At 48.4% G+C, this 16,076-nt stretch overlaps 1 protein-coding gene across 1 annotated transcript in view; it reads left to right on the plus strand.

Annotated features, from left to right (window-relative positions):
- The first annotated feature begins 15,321 nt into the window (after positions 1 to 15,321).
- The window catches only part of LOC142312193 (uncharacterized), an 83,940-nt gene continuing 83,185 nt past the window's right edge, over positions 15,322 to 16,076 (plus strand). The window contains exon 1 of the mRNA XM_075351094.1: positions 15,322 to 15,420. Within this exon, the coding sequence (XP_075207209.1) occupies positions 15,343 to 15,420 (78 nt within the window). The 5' untranslated portion in view covers positions 15,322 to 15,342. The remainder of the gene's footprint in view (positions 15,421 to 16,076) is intronic.

Consider the following 16,076-nt stretch of genomic DNA (forward strand, 5'->3'; position numbering starts at 1 on the left):
CATATGAACACAACACCAGAACCATCATCAGCATATGAACACAGCACCAGAACCATTATCAGCATATGAACACAGCACCAGAACCATCATCAGAATATGAATACAGCACCAGAACCATCATCAGCATATGAATATGGCACTATAACCATCATCAGCACATGAAGACCGCACCAGAACCACCGTCAGTATATGAACACAGATTCACCATCAGAATATGACTACGACACTAGAACCATCATTCATATATAAATACAGCCCCAGAACTATCATCAGTATATGATTATGGAACTATAACCATTATCAGTATATAAACACAGCACCAGAACTACCGTCAATATATGAACACAGAATCACCATCACTATATAAATATGGCAACAGAACCATCAGTATATGAATACAGCACTAGATCCACCATCAGTTTATGAATACAGCATCAAAACCATCATCAGTATATGAATACAGCACCAGATCCACCATCAGTTTATGAATACAGCTATCATCAGTACATAAATACAGCCCAATCTTAGTAAAGCGATCAATTGAAATCTCACGTCTGCCTCCACCAGATACATTTTTTATCAGACAAATCTTCAACTACTAGCATGACATTAACAATGGTAAGGTGCTGATGGAAGGTTTTTTTTACTAGCCATCATCTGGTTGTGGACCATACAGGGACCAGAGTACTGATTGGGTACAGACAGTAGCACTATTAAATGTTTAAAGAGTGATTTAACTTTTGAGAGATATTTTATGTTTTAGGCTTTTTCATTTTGATCACATCAGTGATGTCTGGGTACTGTGACAGCCCCCACCAGATCACTCAAAAGACCCTTTAGAAGTTTGCAGCTTATGAGTAAAAAGCCTTTTTGTGACTTTCTCGTACACTTGGTTGGGGAGATATTAGCTTGTTAATCTTAGGGTACCGTCACACTTTAGCGACGCTCCAGTGATCTGACCTGTCAGGACTGCTGGTGCGTCGCTACATGGTCGCTGGTGAGCTGTCAATCAGGCAGATCTCACCAGCGACCAGTAACCATCCCCCAGCCACCAGCGACACGTGGAAGCGATGCTGCGCTTGGTAACTAAGGTAAATATCGGGTAACCAAGTGCTTGGTTACCCGATATTTATCTTGGTTACTAGCGCACACCGCTTAGCGCTGGCTCCCTGCACTCCTAGCCAGGGTACACATCGGGTTAATAAGCAAACCGCTTTGCTTATTTACCCGATATGTACTCTGGCTACGTGTGCAGGGAGCAGGCACTGGCAGCCTGAGAGCCGCGGACGCTAGTAACCAAGGTAAATATCTGGTAACCAAGCAAAGGGCTTCGCTTGGTTACCCGATATTTACCTTGGTTACAGCTTACCGCAGGCTGCCAGACGCCGACTCCCTGCTCCCTGCACATTCAGATCGTTGCTTTCTTGCTGTCAAATACAGCGATGTGTTCCTCACAGCAGGAGAGCAACGTCCAAAAAATGAACCAGCACTGTGTGTTACGAGCAGCGATCTCACAGCAGGAGCCAGATCGCTGCTCAGTGTCACACACAGCGAGATCACTAATGAGGTCACTGCTGCGTCACAAAAACCGTGACTCAGCAGCGATCTCGCAATGTGAGAAGTACCCCTTAGATTGTAAGTTATGATGAGCTCAGCTGTGTGTTACCAGAGATCGTGTACGTCTTCCATTGAATGATGTTCACCTATGATAAGCAGGCAATAAGAGGCAGAGGAAACAAGAACATGTCCCCACAATAGCTTAGAGGAGCATAGGTGTAAACATGCATATGCCAACCCTGAGACTTGCCATGGATGTAAAACGTCTACACACACTTGTTGAGATGCAAGATTTTTGTCATGTAAAAAAATGCATACCAAGGACAATATTTACAGAACTCTATAAACTTTTACTGTCGCCAGTAATCTGAACAAATCGTTGAGGAAGAAACTAAAATCTATTTGACGCACCCCAGGGCTTTGGGGTACTCTGTCCCGGGCAGTACGTTTACTGGGACAGTTCACTGGATGGCCGTTGCCCGCCTCCGTGACTTGGGGGGTCACTTAAAAGGGGAATTTATACAAGGGGAAAAAATAATAAAAATAAGAATAGTTTTTCGTGACGCCACTTGCGGTGTGCGGTTATATGGAGAGAACCGCCTCTGTAAAGTCTCTCACTGCTGTGGCTGGTGGTATTGGGCAGCTTAGGCTTAATGGCTCTCCACAACTAGAGCTAGGCCTCAGGGGAGGATGATGGTGGTTGTAGTATTTGGGTGCAGACATGTAGGAAGTACTCAGATGACACAGGTGCTGCAGGTTAACTTGCGCTTTACTCACTGCTTTGGAGTTGCCGCCACCCAGTTCGTGCTGGTCTTTACCAAATCGGTATTCCCTTTCTTCCAGTGCTGGTGTAGTGAACTGGTGAGCTTTACTTCCATGCACCCGGTAGTAGTAGTCGGTGGGTCCCCGTTGCTTGGAGCATTTTTGGGGACCCCTCCTGTTGTCTCCGTCCTGGCCCGTACGGCAGGCAGCTTGAACCTCTCGTGGTTCAGACCTCTGTCCCCATTCCCAGGTTCCCTCTCTGCTGCTGTGCCCCGGACACTAATGTCGGTAAGGTCCTTGATGGTCCCCTTATAAGGCAGATTGTTATTGGGTGAGCCTAAATGTCCTCCAGAACTTGGGTTCTATACCCCGTCGGTGCTCGGTGCAGTGAGTACTTCACCGTACTCTCCCTGGCAACCGTACCCCTTTTTACTTAGTAAGTCACTGCACACTTTCCCGTCAGCACGTCAACTTCTGACTGCCTTGGTGTCTGGTTACTCTCAACTTCTCACAAGATGTCAGTCGTCCGTCCACTTCACTGACTAGCCCCTCCTCCTCCCAGGTTTCTGACTAGTGGATTGGATGCGTCCCAGCCTATAGGTGACCACCCGTCAAATCCATTTCTAGCTCCCCTAACCACACCCATTTTACAGTCACGCCCATATCCACTCCCCATCCACACCCATTCAGCATGGACACGCAGGCAGCCGGCGGGCCTCCAGCATGGACACGCAGGCAGCCGGCGGGCCTCCAGCATGGACACGCAGGGAGCCACAGTGAGGCGGCCGGTCGCCCACACAGTGAGGTGGCCGGTCGCCTTCACAGACAGGCGGCAGGGGGGCGCCCGCACAGACAGGCGGCAGGGGGGCGCCCGCACAGACAGGCGGCCGGGGGGCGCCCGCACAGAAAGGCGGCCGGCCGACCGCACAGACAGGCGGCCGGCCGACCGCACAGAGAGGCTCCGGCCGGGGGTGAGGGGGGGGAGGGAGGGAAATCAGCGCTGGGGAGATTTTACTGTACCAGCAGCAGCACAGGCAGCGCTCCTCTCTGTTATGCCACGTCTACTGGGATGGTAGGAGGGAAAAGCAGGGAGGCGGAGAGAGAGTGGGTGGGCGGAGGCCGGGAGCCGGCCGTCCCGATCGTGGCAACGGGACAAACAACGTAAAGCGTGAAAGTCCCGCTGTATCCGGGACGGTTGGGAGGTATGGGGTAAGGGATAATGACACTGACACTCGGGGTACAGGATAATGACGCTGACACTTGGCTCTCACCCACAGCACCCTGAAATCCCTCTATCAGCACCCAGCTTTCCTATGTTCTGATATTTATCTTGTCCTCAGCACCCAGCTTTCCCATATCAGAGCATGAGAAAGCTGGGTGCTGAGAGATGTATATCAGAACATGGGAAAGCTGGGTGCTGAGAGATGTATATCAGAACATGGGAAAGCTGGGTGCTGAGAGATGTATAGCAGAGCATGGGAAAGTTGGCTGCTGAGGGAAAGAGCCTTTTTCCCTCAGCACAAAACATTTCCATCCCATACTTGTATCTTTGTCCCCCCTGTATAAAGTTCTCAAAATACTATAACAGCCCCCACATAGCCTTCCAAATAATTGTATAAAGGGTCTCACATAACCCTTCATATATTAGAATGCAGATACATAGCCCTCCATATATTATAATGCACCCCCATAATCCTCCATGTATAAAGTAGCCCTTCAATTATAATGCATTTCCCATAGTTCTCCATGTATTAAAATTCACCCCATAGTTCTCCATATATTATACTGCACCACATAGTCCTCCATGTTTTATAATGCACTTCCATAGTCCATGTATAAGGTAGCCTCCATAGTCCTCCATATATTATAATGCAGCCCCCATAGTCCTATATGTATTATAACACAACCCCATAAAACTTCAGATGGTATTATGCAGCCCCATACTCCTCCATGTATAATTCACCCCTATATTCCATGTATAAGGTGTCCCTTCATTTTGTATTATACAGCCCCCCCCGACCTCCATTTTAATGCAGCCCTATAGACCTCCAGTATAATGCAGCCTCATAGACCTCTATGTATATTACACCTCTATATTCAATGTATAAGGTGTCCTTCATGTTTATTATGCAGCCTCACCAGGCCTCCATATATAATAATGCAGCCAACCTCTCCAGGCCTCCATGTATAATATAGCAGCCAGCCTCCCAGGCCTCCATGTATAATATAGCAGCCAGCCTCCCCAGGCCTCCATGTATAATAATGCAGCCAGCCTCCCCAGGCCTCCATGTACAGTATAATGGAGTCTCCCCAGGCCTCCATGTACAGTATAATGCAGCCTCCCCAGGCCTCCATGCACAGTATCATGCAGCCTCCCCACCCCAGGCCTCCATGTACAGTATCATGCAGCCTCCCCACCAGGGCCGGCTCCAGGTTTTTGTGGGCCCCGGGCGGAAGAGTCCCAGTGGGCCCCATCCACACACAGACACCGATACGAACATGTACATATACATATTTAAAGACAAACTCACAAAAATACATATAAACAGACAAATCTATACAGTCATATACACTTACAGACAGACACACACACACACACACAAGTCTGCTGCATACAGACAGACACACACACACACAAGTCTGCTACATACAGACACACACACACAAGTCTGCTGCATACAGACAGACACACACACACACACACAAGTCTGCTACATACAGACACACACACAACTCTGCTACATACAAACACACACACACAACTCTGCTACATACAGACAAACACACACACACAACTCTGCTACATACAGACAAACACACACACACACACACAACTCTGCTACATACAGACACACACAACTCTGCTACATACAGACAAACGCATACAACTCTGCTACATTCAGACAAATGCACACAACTCTGCTACATTCAGACAAATGCACACAACTCTGCTACATTCAGACAAACGCACACAACTCTGCTACATTCAGACAAACGCACACAACTCTGCTACATTCAGACAAACGCACACAACTCTGCTACATACAGACAAACGCACACAACTCTGCTACATACAGACAAACGCACACAACTCTGCTACATACAGACAAACACACACAACTCTGCTACATACAGACGAACACATACAACTCTGCTACATACAGACAAACACATACAACTCTGCTACATACAGACAAACACATACAACTCTGCTACATTCAGACAAACACATACAACTCTGCTACATACAGACAAACACACACAACTCTGCTACATACAGACAAACACATACAACTCTGCTACATTCAGACAAACACATACAACTCTGCTACATACAGACAAACACATACAACTCTGCTACATACAGACAAACACATACAACTCTGCTACATACAAACACATACAACTCTGCTACATACAGACAAACACATACAACTCTGCTACATTCAGACAAACACATACAACTCTGCTACATACAGATATGAAATGTCAGGTTTATTTAAAAAAAAAAAAAAGCTGGCAAACACACATAGGTACAATATAAATCAAAATAAAAGGAAAAAAAAACAATGGCAATGCACTTCTGGCCTCCAAGAGTAGCTCTTCTAACCTGGGCTTCTTGTACTCCAATGAACCGGTCCCGGACGGTTTGGACCTGCTTCCGTACTGTACTGCGTCTGCCGTGACTGAGTCGCCCGGTCGTCAGTGACAACAAGGTCCTGAACGAGGCGCTGCCGGTGTGCGTTCCACTGTGGTAGCAGGAAGTGCATCTGTGTGTGTGCTGCTGCTGCTGATGACGACAATCATTCTTTGAAGGCCCGCCCACTGTGCTGTCGTAAGAGGAAACGACGTACGGGGGCGTTCTGACAGCAGCAGGAATGAGACGCACGGCTCCAATACATTCCACTCGTATCAAAGAGGTGAGAGGAGGTGGTCCCATCCCAGCATGCGTTACGCACTAGTAATCAAGTAGGGGAGGAGGGAGGAGAGATGTGCCCCCCCCCCACCCGTCTTGCGTTCCACAGTGGAACGCAAATAGCAGGCAGTACGAAGGCCGACAGGGAAAATGAACGGCGCGACGTACTGCAGGTGTCCTAGATAGCGTGAGTGGGCCCCCCTGTCAGTCCAGGGCCCCGGCACTTGCCCGGGTATGCCGCGTGGTGACGCCGGCCCTGCTCCCCACCCAAGGCCTCCTTGTACAGTATCATGCAGCCTCCCCACCCCAGGCCTCCTTGTACAGTATCAGGCAGCCTCCCCACCTTAGGCCTCCTTGTACAGTATCAGGCAGCCTCCCCACCCCAGGCTTCCATGTACAGTATCAGGCAGCCTCCCCACCCCAGGCCTCCATGTACAGTATCAGGCAGCCTCCCCACCCCAGGCCTCCATGTACAGTATCATGCAGCCTCCCCACCCCAGGCCTCCTTGTACAGTATCAGGCAGCCTCCCCACCCCAGGCCTCCTTGTACAGTATCAGGCAGCCTCCCCACCCCAGGCCTCCATGTACAGATGCAGCCTCCCCACCCCAGGCCTCCATGTACAGTATCATCCAGCCTTCCCACCCCAGGCCTCCATGTACAGTATAATGCAGCCTCCCCACTCCAGGCCTCTGACCACCGTGTACTCATATATATATAAAAAAAAAAACCAAGTACTCACCGCTCTCCTCCTTCCACTGCTGCTCTGTCCTGACGTCTCCTTGTTCCACTGATGCTGTACTCCCTGCTCTCCTCCTTCCACTGCTGCTCGTCCTCCCGGTGCTGCGGTCGGCGTCCTCCCTCCCTGCGCTCTGTGCACTCAGCACAGCAGTCGCACAAGAGTGACGTCACCGCCAGGGCCGGCTCCAGTTTTTTGTGGGCCCCGGGCGGAAGAGTCCCAGTGGGCCCCATCCACACGCAGACACACATACGTACACATACATATACATATTTAACGACAAACTCACAAAAATACATATAGAACTGACACATCTATACAGTCATATACACTGACATACATAGATACACATCATACATGCATACAGAAACACACAACACAACTCTGCTAGATACATACATACAGACACAGCGCTGCTACATACATACACACATAGCTCTGCCACATACATACACACATAGCTCTGCTATATACATGCACACATAGCTCTGCTACATACACACATAGCTCTGCTATATACATACACACATAGCTCTGCTACATACACACATAGCTCTGCTACATACACACATAGCTCTGCTATATACATACACACATAGCTCTGCTATATACATGCACACATAGCTCTGCTATATACATACACACATAGCTCTGCTATATACATACACACCTAGCTCTGCTACATACACACATAGCTCTGCTATATACATACACACATAGCTCTGCTATATACATGCACACATAGCTCTGCTATATACATACACACATAGCTCTGCTATATACATGCACACATAGCTCTGCTATATACATGCACACATAGCTCTGCTATATACATGCACACATAGCTCTGCTATATACATACACACATAGCTCTGCTATATACATACACACATAGCTCTGCTATATACATACACACATAGCTCTGCTATATACATACACACATAGCTCTGCTATATACATACACACATAGCTCTGCTATATACATACACACATAGCTCTGCTATATACATGCACACATAGCTCTGCTATATACATACACATAGCTCTGCTATATACATGCACACATAGCTCTGCTATATACATACACATAGCTCTGCTATATACATACACACATAGCTCTGCTATATACATATAGCTCTGCTATATACATACACACATAGCTCTGCTATATACATACACACATAGCTCTGCTATGTACATACACACATAGCTCTGCTATATACATACACACATAGCTCTGCTATATACATACACACCTAGCTCTGCTATATACATACACACCTAGCTCTGCTATATACATACACACCTAGCTCTGCTATATACATACACACCTAGCTCTGCTATATACATACACACCTAGCTCTGCTATATACATACACACCTAGCTCTGCTATATACATACACACCTAGCTCTGCTATATACATACATACACACCTAGCTCTGCTATATACATACACACCTAGCTCTGCTATATACATACACACCTAGCTCTGCTACATACATACACACCTAGCTCTGCTATATACATACACACATAGCTCTGCTATATACATACACATAGCTCTGCTATATACATACACACATAGCTCTGCTATATACATACACACATAGCTCTGCTATATACATACACACCTAGCTCTGCTATATACATACACACCTAGCTCTGCTATATACATACACACATAGCTCTGCTATATACATACACACCTAGCTCTGCTATATACATACACACCTAGCTCTGCTATATACATACACACCTAGCTCTGCTATATACATACACACCTAGCTCTGCTACATACATACACACATAGCTCTGCTATATACACACACACATAGCTCTGCTATATACATACACACATAGCTCTGCTATATACATACACACCTAGCTCTGCTATATACATACACACCTAGCTCTGCTGCATACATACACACCTAGCTCTGCTATATACATACACACATAGCTCTGCTATATACATACACACCTAGCTCTGCTATATACATACACACATAGCTCTGCTATATACATACACACCTAGCTCTGCTATATACATACACACCTAGCTCTGCTATATACATACACACCTAGCTCTGCTATATACATACATACACACCTAGCTCTGCTATATACATACACACCTAGCTCTGCTATATACATACACACCTAGCTCTGCTACATACATACACACCTAGCTCTGCTATATACATACACACATAGCTCTGCTATATACATACACACATAGCTCTGCTATATACATACACACCTAGCTCTGCTACATACATACACACATAGCTCTGCTATATACATACACACCTAGCTCTGCTATATACATACACACCTAGCTCTGCTACATACATACACACATAGCTCTGCTATATACATACACACATAGCTCTGCTATATACATACACACATAGCTCTGCTATATACATACACACATAGCTCTGCTATATACATACACACCTAGCTCTGCTACATACAGACAGAGACAGACACGCGCGGCTCCGGGGGGGGCATAAATCGGGGGGTGGGGAGGGCACATACCGCTCAGGTCACGGTGGAGAGGGGGCCCACACAGCGCCGGAGGGACACGCTGTGCTGGGGGTCGCTGGCTGGCACTGCAACTCTCATCTGTGGGACTGAGCAGGATGCCGGTCTGTAGCTCCGCCCACAGGTGAAGTTCAAACCAGGAAGTCTGCGCGCCTTAAAGAGACGGCGCCGCAGATTCCTGCCGAGGACTGCGGTCCCCGGAACTCGGCCCGGGGACCGCAGAACTAAGGAGAGTGGGCCCCGGCCAAGGTGCACCAGAGCTGACGAGGCCGAGTGGGCCCCCCCGGCTCTCCAGGGCCCCGGCATATGCCGGGTGCTGACGCCGGCCCTGGTCACCGCACAGGGGCAGAATGATGATGCAGAGCGGCGCCGGCCGCTCTTTGCTTCTTTATTACTGTGCGCGGTGATGGGGGAGGGGGGCCCCGGTGCCGCCGCTGACATCGGGCAGGAGGGCCCGGTGTCGGGGGCGGCAGCGGGTCATATAGTGGGCGCATGCACTGTGATAGATCAGCGCAGCTTCTCTCTCACTGAGAGGAGCTGGCTGCTGATCTGCCGGGTCCCCGCGGGCCCCAAACCGCCCGGGCCCGGTCGCGATCGCGACCGCTGCGACCGCGGTAGTTACGCCACTGCGTGCAGCTATGGCGAGGGTAGGGCGCGGGAAGGATTGGACGATACAGAGGTTGCAGTTAAAGTTCTTTACACACTGAGATGTCACCGCTTCTGAAATGCCGGACTTCACTGTCATGGGCTCCAGCTGATTTCCGGATAGTTTGGAGGTCAGAACCGGTGTTGTTCTCTCTGAGACCTTCCTACTTGCGCTGTGTGGTGTGAGTCCCTGCAGCTTGAAGCTACGATGGTACCTGAGTCCTTGTGTTGGCTCCGTTCCTGTCCCTTATGGCAGGCAGCGCGAGTCCTTTACTGGTGCCGCTCTTTTGTCACGGCTCCTGGCTCTAGCATGCTGCTGTGCTACAGGGACTTTTTGTGGGGCAGAAGACTTGAAATCCTCTGCCCAGCGGATTCTGCTGGTGGGACTTGAAGTACCCACCCAGCCTAGGGTTCTGCACCCTGTTCCATGCGCTCAGCCCTGAGGGAGCTATGGCGCAGCTCTCTCCTCAGCGACTGTGTTCTCCTACGCCTCACTTGTTACATGTCTGTCACTGTTCAGTGTCCGTCTCTATCTGTCGTGTGTGTGTGTGTCACCTTACTCCCCAGTGTCTGGCTCCACCCCCCCGTGTTGCTGAACTAGTGGGCAGGAGGTCCAGTACTTTAGTGATGGCCACCCCCAGATTCCTACCCTAACCTAGTCCCGGTGGGAGGGCAACTGACTGTATGTTGTGTGGAATGTGGTGGTTAGCGGCAATGACCTCTTCCGTACCCGGGATGAATACTGCACCTCTGGTGAGGTGCAGTACCCTGTGGCGACTGAAGTCTCAGGGGTGCCACAGGAGCGTGTGAAATATCGCACTGCAGTTGCATGTCATCCAACTGTAGTGCGATGTACGCAGAGTGAGGTCGTGAAGGAGACGAAGAAAGTGCTCCCTCACTCTTCTCTGCAGCTGTGATCCGATCGCAAGATCACATTACAATTGCATGACTCGCAGCAGAGGGTCATTAGCATATCACTTCCAATGCTCTTGCATTGGAAGCTCTGCACAAGTGGAACCGTACCCTTACACTGATACTTTGTTGATGTCCCCTTTGAATTTATGGCAACATTCAAGGTATGAGTCTTATCAGCAGGGCACATCTTGAATTGTCGATCTTTGCCCCCTCTAAAGCTGGGTTCACACACAACGACGTCACTGTTACGTCACCATTTTCTGTGACGCAACAGCGACCTTGTAAGTCGCTGTTATGATCTCTGCTTAGCTGTCAAACACAGCAGAAGCAGCAGCGATCATAACGACATGCGTCACTGTGCTACATGTGCAGAGAGCAGGGAGCCGCGCACACTGCTTAGCGCTGGCTCCCTGCACTCCTAGCTACAGTACACATCGGGTTAATTACTCGATGTGTACTGCAGCTACATGTGCAGAGTGCAAGGAGCCGCGCACACTGCTTAGCACTGGCTCCCTGCTCTCCTAGCTACAGTACATATCGGGTTAATTACCCAATGTGTACTGCAGCTACATGTGCAGAGAGCAGGAGCCGGCACTGGCAGCGAGGGCGGACGCTAGTAACGAAGGTAAATATCGGGTAACCAGGGAAAGGTCTTCCCTTGGTTACCCGATGTTTACCCTGGTTACAGCTTACCGCTGCTGCCAGATGCCGGCTCCTGCTCCCTTCTCGCTTCATTTCGTCGCTCTCTCGCTGTCACACACAGCGATGTGTGCGTCACAGCGGGAGAGCGACGACCAAAAAATGAAGCTGGACATTCAGCAACGACCGGCGACCTCACAGCAGGGGCCAGGTCATTGCTGGATGTCACACACAGCGACAGCGACGGGACGTCGCTGCTACGTCACAGAAAATGATGACGTAGCAGCGACGTCGTTGTTGTTGTACAGATTATGAGTAACATTAAAGGTGGAAACGTTGTGAAATGATTCTTCTTGGAATGATTTTTTTTACATGACAAAATCCTTACATTTTAATACTGGTTGGTAGACTTCTTTTTCCACTGTACATGTACATTGTGTGTTTTGTGTTTCTTGTATATTGGTTTTGCTAGTATTGTTGGTGTTTAATTTTATTTTTTAACATCTGCTATTTTATGGTGTTTGTCATGTTTTATAGAAAAGCTTAAGAAAAAAAAAACAACATTCCAAAACTGCCAAAAGTGAAACGCTGTACATGTACATTTTTATTAAAGGGAACCTGTTAGGCCTATAAGCTGCGGCCACCACCACTGGGCTCTTATATACAGCATTCTAACATGCTGTATATAAGAGCCCAGGGCGCTGTGTTGAACGTAAAAAGCACTTTATAATATTTACCTAATTGGTCGCTGTGGTGGAGTTGGGTCATATGGGCGTCTCCGTTCTCCGGTGCCGGCGCCTCCTCTTTCGGCCATCTTCATCCTCCTTCTGAAGCCTGTGTGCATGATGTGTCCTACGTCATACACACTCGCCAGTCCCGCGCAGGCACATTACAATACTTTGATCTGCCCTGCTCAGGGCAGATCAAAGTGCGCCTGCACAGAACCTCAATGCCGGCGCATGCGCATGACGTAGGATGCGTCATGCACCGCTGCTAAAGAAAAAGGACGACAAAGATGGCCGAAAGAGGTGGCACCGGACAACGGAGATGCCCATCTGACTAGAATCCACAACAGAGCAACCGTTAGGTGAGTATTATAAAGTGATTTTTATGGCCTGGGCTCTTATATACAGCATGTTTGAATGCTGTACACTCTACACTTGTGATCCGCATGCGAAAGAATATTAGCCCAGTAGAATGACACATGGCTCATGTTCGCAGCAGATTTTGATCCGAGTGTCATTACATTTTCTCACATCAAATGCTATATGCAAGTGTGACCTCGCCCTAAGGCTATGTGCGCACTTGAAAATGGAATTTTCTCAAGAAAATTCCGCAGCCATTGAAAGATTACCGCACCCGCGGTAAAAAACCGCGGCAAACTGCACCAAAAACCGCATGCGGTTTGCCGCGGTTTTACCGTGGTATTGTTCGCGGTATTGCCGCGGTTTTGCTGCGTGCGGTTTGGTACATGTGTTTTATTGCATTCAATGCAATAAAGCACATTGAAAAAAAACCAAAACATTTCCTTCTGAGATAGATAGTAGATAGATAAATAAATAAATAGACAGATAGAAGAATAGATAGAGGGATAGATAGAGGGATAGATAGATAGAGGACAGATCGCTGCATTTCTCACGGTCGGTAGTGAGTTCACATTACCGGCCGTGGGAAATGACCGGTAATTACCTCTGCTGTCTCGCTGCGAGGCTGCATTCAGCACCGTGTGTCAGTCGCGGCTGGATGTAAGCAGCGCAGGACATGGATTACACCGGAGCTGTGGATTACGTCGGAGCTTTGTTTCGGGAGGGGTTAATAAACGGGTGAACGAGGCTTTTTTGTGTTTTATTTAAAATAAAGGATTTTTCGGTGTGTGTGTTTTTTCACTTTACTTACATGTTTATCATGTCAGCTGTCACATAGACACTGCCATGATCAAACCTGGACTTAGTGGCGGCGATCCGCCACCATTAACTCCTTATTACCTGGATCGCCACTGCATCACGGCATCTGGAAGAGCTGGGGACACTCCAGTACTGCCTCATAATGGATGCGACAGTCCCGGGGCAGCTGCGGCTGATATTCTCGGCTGCGGGAGGTGGGAGGGAGGTTTTACCGCGGTATTATTCACGGTATTGCCGCGGTTTTGCCGCGTGCGGGTTGGTACATGTGCTTTATTGCATTCAATGCAATAAAGCACATTGAAAAAAAAAAAAAAAAATCATTTCCTTCTGAGATAGATAGTACATAGATAAATAGACAGAAGAATAGATAGAGGGATAGATAGATAGAGGACAGATCGCTGCATTTCTCACGGTCGGCAGTGAGTTCACATTACCGGCCGTGGGAAATGCCCTGTGGTTACCTCTGCTGTCTCGCTGCGAGGCTGCATTCAGCGCTGTGACAGTGTCAGTCGCGGCTGGATGTAAGCATCGCAGGACGTGGATTACGTCAGAGCTTTGTTTCGGGAGGGGTTAATAAAAGGGTGAACGAGGCTTATTTGTTTTTTATTTAAAATAAAGGATTTTTCGGGGTGTGTTTTTTCACTTTACTTACGGGTTGATCATGTCAGCTGTCACATAGACGCTGCCATGATCAAGCCTGGACTTAGTGGCGGCGATCCACCGCTATTAACTCCTTGTATTGCCCTGACTGCCACTGCATCACGGCAGCAGGAAGAGTCGGGGACACTCCGGTACTGCCGCATAATGCATGCAACAGTCCCGGGGCAGCTGCGGCTGATATTCTCAGCTGCGGGAGGTGGGAGGGAGGCGGGGGACATTAACCCTGCCCCTCGCTCTCCCCAGCCTGAGAATACCGGGCCGCCGCTGTGTGCTTACCTCGGCTGGACGTAAAAATACAGCGGAGCCCACGTGTTTTGTTTTCTATATTTCCATTTGCTTTCTATGTGTGTTCTATGTCTATGTCTGTGTCTGTGTTCTATGTCTGTGTGTGTCTGTGATCTGTGTGTGTGTTTACTCTCTGCTCCGCTTCCTCTTCCTGTCATAATGACATCACTTCCCTGCAAAACCGCAGGCAAGCGATGTACATTACCGCAGGTAAACCGTGAAATACCGCAGGGAATAACGCAGGAAAACGCAGTGAACCGCACAGAATTTGCTGCCTGCGTTATTCCCTGCGGGATTTCACGATTACATTGGAGACAATGTAGTGAAATCCCGCAGCGATGTGCGGAAAAGAATTGACATGCAATTGTTTTTGCTGCGGGAATCCCGCAACAAAACATTCAGCTGTCAAATTCCGCCTAGTGCGCACAGGATTTTTTTTTCCCATAGGTTTTGCTGGTGATTCACTGCAGAGATGTTATGAACATTTTCTGCAGCGAAACATGCAGCAAATCCGCAGAAAATCCGCGTCAAAATCCGGTAAGTGCGCACAGGGCCTAAGTCAGTAATTCAACTTATGTTCCAGACAAGACAGAATACAACATCTACACTTTATATCTCCACATATGTTTCTCCTTATTATCGCCTGTTCTTGTTGCACAGATTTCTTTATGATGTTACATCAGCTCATCTTCTTCCTGTTCAGGTTCCTACAATATCTGGTCCTTTCGTGGAGGTTTTTTTATATGAGAATTTTCCTGATTGACCCATGAAGGATGGATATGGACAAGGACAAGATGGTGGAGAGGATATTACACCTCATCCTAGAGATCCTCTTCCGGCTTACTGGAAAGGCGAGAGATTCTGATTATTATTATTATTTATTATTATAGCGCCATTTATTCCATGGCGCTTTACAAGTGAAAAAGGGTATACGTACAACAATCATTAACAGTACAGAACAGACCAGTATAGGAGGAGAGATGACCCTGCCCGTGAGGGCTCACAGTCTACAGGGAATGGGTGATGGTACAATAGGTGAGGACAGAGCTGGTTGCGCAGTGGTGTCCTGGACTGAGGGCTATTGTAGGTTGTAGGCTTGTTGGAAGAGGTGGGTCTTGAAACTTTCCACGGTAGGGGAGAGTCTGATATGCTGAGGTAGAGCGTTCCAGAGTATGGAGGAGGCACGGGAGAAATCTTGTACACGATTGTGGGAAGAGGAGATAAGAGAGGAGTAGAGAAGGAGATCTTGTGAGGATCTGAGGTTGCGTGCAGGTAGGTACGGGGAGACTAGGTCACAGATGTAAGGATGAGACAGGTTGTGGAGGGCTTTGTATGTCATGGTTAATGTTTTGAACTGGAGTCGTTGGGCAATGGGAAGCCAGTGAAGGGATTGGCAGAGTGGCTGGGGAATAGCGGGGGGAGAGGTGGATTAAGCAGGCCGCAGAGTTTAGGATAGATTGGAGGGGTGCAAGAGAGTTGGAAGGGAGGCCAGAGAGCAGGAGGTTGC

Source organism: Anomaloglossus baeobatrachus, chromosome 5 (genome assembly GCF_048569485.1).
Source record: "Anomaloglossus baeobatrachus isolate aAnoBae1 chromosome 5, aAnoBae1.hap1, whole genome shotgun sequence".
NCBI lineage: Eukaryota > Metazoa > Chordata > Amphibia > Anura > Aromobatidae > Anomaloglossus > Anomaloglossus baeobatrachus.